Genomic DNA, 3303 nt, shown 5'->3' with positions numbered 1-3303 from the left:
GTAGAAAGGCTGCAGAAAGAGTCAGGAGCCCAGAGGAGGCAAAAGAGGTGAGGGGGTGTGGGAAGAAAGTGGAAAGAAGGAAAGAAGGGGAAAGGAGACAATATTTGAGAAGAAAATTTTTTCGGTTGATACCTGGATTCAAACCCAGGTCCTTAGAATGAGAGGAGAACACCTTAACCTCTAGGCCACGAGAGCCCCCCGGTGTTTGTTTTCACATTCTCGTGTGGTAGTGATAATGTCTAAAAAATGTTCACTGTTATGCTTCATGTGTCTTCTTTGTATCTAAAATATGCACATAGCAGAATTCATACTTTACAAATAGATTTCCTTGCCCTACTGATTTTCATGTTTATTCTAGACTGTATAATATGTCTTTTCGTATTTCCGCCGTCGTCCATAGATCTTCAGCGTAATCCAAACCTCCAAGGTGTCCAGGTGAAGACACAGCCGTTGCTGGCAATTCTGGGCTATGCCGACGGGGTACAGATCTGGCTGATCACAGTGAGTTGTGTTTCCTTCACTCCTCTTCTGTGTATTATGAATGTTTTGGGTCTTGTTCATGATGCAGCAACTGACATGGAAGATGAAACAATCTTTTCTAGAATTTTTTTTCTTTTTTTCTTTTCCCCCCCTTTTTTATCTCCACCTGGTTGGAGGACTTTACTGATAGGTTCTACTTCTTTTCTATCCCTGTGTTGTTTCTGTCTGTCTGTCTGTCCTACTCTTTCTTTGCACTAAATAACCTTTATTGTGTCGATGTGCTTCTCGCATAGATTTGTTTTTTTATTGTTTTTTTCTTGCCATTGTTCTTCTGTTTGTTCAAACTCAAAATTCACAAGGGTTTTTCTTCTTTTCTTTTTTTCTTCTCACCCTCCCCCACAGCACACCGGAGATGCGCAGGAGGTTCTGTCAGTACGCCAGGGCCCTGTGTCCTGTCTGCGAGTGCTGCCGACACCCGACCCTGAGGCTGACAAGTTCAAGGACAAACGACCCATCATCGGTGTCTGTGACTCCTCCAGGTATATTTTTTTTGTTTTCTGTAGGGAAAAGTTCAGGAATAAAGCAAGATAATAGGCCATGGTTAACGTATTCATGTACATTTGTGTTTTTTTCTTTATTTTTAAAGCATGCAGCACTTCTCTGTCCGTTGTACAGATTTGACAGTTGAATCAAATAAATGAACTTTTCTTTTTAACCCTTTCACAGTGCGGGGGCACCGTTCTGTGGTGTGAAGTTTGTGTCTCTGAAGACAGGAGACGAGGTTCACAACACATCATTCAAGACACTTCAGGTGCACGGGATTGAGAGCAACAAGAGGTTCGTGAACAGTTTATTAATGGTCACTGGGCTTAGCTTCATGGATGCTCTAATATCGGAGGGGTTTTTTTTTCTCTTGATGAAGGTGTTGCGTTTTTACATCCTCTTCGATATAGTTTAGCTCATTTAGGAGGCAGGCTTCCGATATTGCCTTTCAGGGCTGACTCAGGCTTACTGGGATACAATATCCCCGCAGAAAAACTGAGATATTCAATAAAAATTTCTTCCAGCTCAGAAATTACATTTGGGCCTCATGCGTGCGACAGCGAAGTGCCTAACTGCTCCATCACAGATACTGGTTCTAGTCCTGTGCTTAAAAGCTAGACAATACAAAGTAGTCTATTTTAAATACTGTTTCAGCAAAAATGGTCTGGAAAGTCCTCAGCACTTATTTCATGTTAGGTAAAGACGCAGTCCCGACCATCATGTGGGTGGTTTGGGAGTAACATTTGGAAATTCTACTTCTTTTCTTAACTCTCTTGTTTCTGTCTGTCAGTCTGATTTTTACCCCTACCCCAAATGACTATTGTAGGTGATTCGTGAGTCCCATCTGTCAGTCTGATTTTTACCCCTACTCCAAATGACTATTGTAGGTGATTCGTGAGTCCCATAGTATGATCTGCTCCTTCTTTCTGATCAAACATTTGTTGTCCCAGTCTTTCCTACTTCTTTTGTTTGTAAGTTACTCTTCAGTAGAAACACCTCTAATCTTCTGCTCTTATATAACCTTTTTGTGTGGCAGGTGTTGTAAAACCCTTGCTAAAACTAAAATCTAAACCAAATGACATTTATGGAGTGGTTGTGCTTCTCTTTCCAAACTTTTTCTGCTGCTCCAAATAACACTTATCGTTTTATTCTCTTTCTTTAATTAAACAAACAAAGCAAAATTCTTGTCTTACAGGTTTGTGGTGGTAGTGTTCCCGGAAAAGCTGTCTGTGTTTGACGCGTGTCGCTTGAGGCAGCTGTACTGGATCACAGGTGGGTGCTGTATAACTCACTCATTAACTACATAATTTTCTACCCTCCTGGAAGTAATGTCTTCTACCAGCAGGCACCTTCATAGTATGTAGTTTTAGGTTTGTCCTCTGATTTACTTATTTGCTGAGCAAAGTATAACATATATCTTAAATGAAAGAAAATTGAAAGTTTAATTAGAGGGGGGAAAAAAAGAATGTTTTGGGACCAGAACATGGATACTATTTCGGAAAGTTTGGACTGAATAGTTTGAGTGATAATTATAGATGGCATATAGCCATTTATGTATCATCATCAATGCCTTTCACCCCTGGCAGGGTATAGACCACATACAAGCTCCTTCCATTTATCTCTGTCCTGGGCCATCCTTCCAAGCTCATTCCAAGTGAGCTTATTTATGTATAAATGATGTATATTTATCAACTTTTCCCCCAGGCTGCTACCCGTGTCCTGGGCCGGCTGTGAACCCAATCGCTCTGGGCGATAGATGGCTGGCTTATGCAGACAACAGGGTGAGAGAGAGAGAGAGTAAAGTTAACGCGGAAATGGCTGCCAAAGTGTGGTGACTTTCAAAGTTTGAGCTAGATCGATAACAACAACAACATCAAAGCTTTAGAGTCCTTGGAAATTGACAATTTACATTATTGTGTGCCTTTGATCAACATTTTAAAGTAAAACGCACTCTGAAATATGTTGTTAAATGGACGAAAAAGGTGTTAAAAGAAAAAGAAACAATATTGATAAAAATTTCCCAAGGGAGAGAAAACTTCCTGTTTCTTTGATTTCATTATTTTATCGAGCTCCTGATTTCACCATGATGCCATACACACATATGGTCATGTTTCCCCTTTTGTCTACTCCTTCAGCTCCTGCCTGTGCACCAGTCATGTGGGGGTATGTCGGGCGATGGGTCACAGTCCTATGCTGCAACAGTCATCAACGCTGCCAAGGTGAGGGAAAGCTGTTTAAAAAAAAATAACATTCGTTCATCTCTCTCTCTCTCTCTCTCTC

At 40.9% G+C, this 3303-nt stretch overlaps 1 protein-coding gene across 3 annotated transcripts in view; it reads left to right on the top strand.

Annotated features, from left to right (window-relative positions):
- The window catches only part of LOC101861340 (breast carcinoma-amplified sequence 3), a gene marked incomplete at both ends in the record, with an annotated part of 27854 nt that overhangs the window by 1277 nt on the left and 23274 nt on the right, over nucleotides 1–3303 (top strand). For all 3 annotated transcript variants that reach the window (XM_013090857.1, XM_035973647.1, XM_035973646.1), the window contains 6 exon segments: nucleotides 401–501; nucleotides 883–1019; nucleotides 1207–1317; nucleotides 2219–2295; nucleotides 2728–2804; nucleotides 3159–3242. In XM_013090857.1, the coding sequence (XP_012946311.1) occupies nucleotides 401–501; nucleotides 883–1019; nucleotides 1207–1317; nucleotides 2219–2295; nucleotides 2728–2804; nucleotides 3159–3242 (587 nt within the window).

The sequence above is a fragment of the Aplysia californica genome, unplaced genomic scaffold (assembly GCF_000002075.1).
Source record: "Aplysia californica isolate F4 #8 unplaced genomic scaffold, AplCal3.0 scaffold01585, whole genome shotgun sequence".
In the NCBI taxonomy this organism is placed as follows: Eukaryota; Metazoa; Mollusca; class Gastropoda; order Aplysiida; family Aplysiidae; genus Aplysia; species Aplysia californica.
Note: the sequence above shows the minus strand (reverse complement) of the source record. Positions and strands in the feature narration are given on the sequence as shown.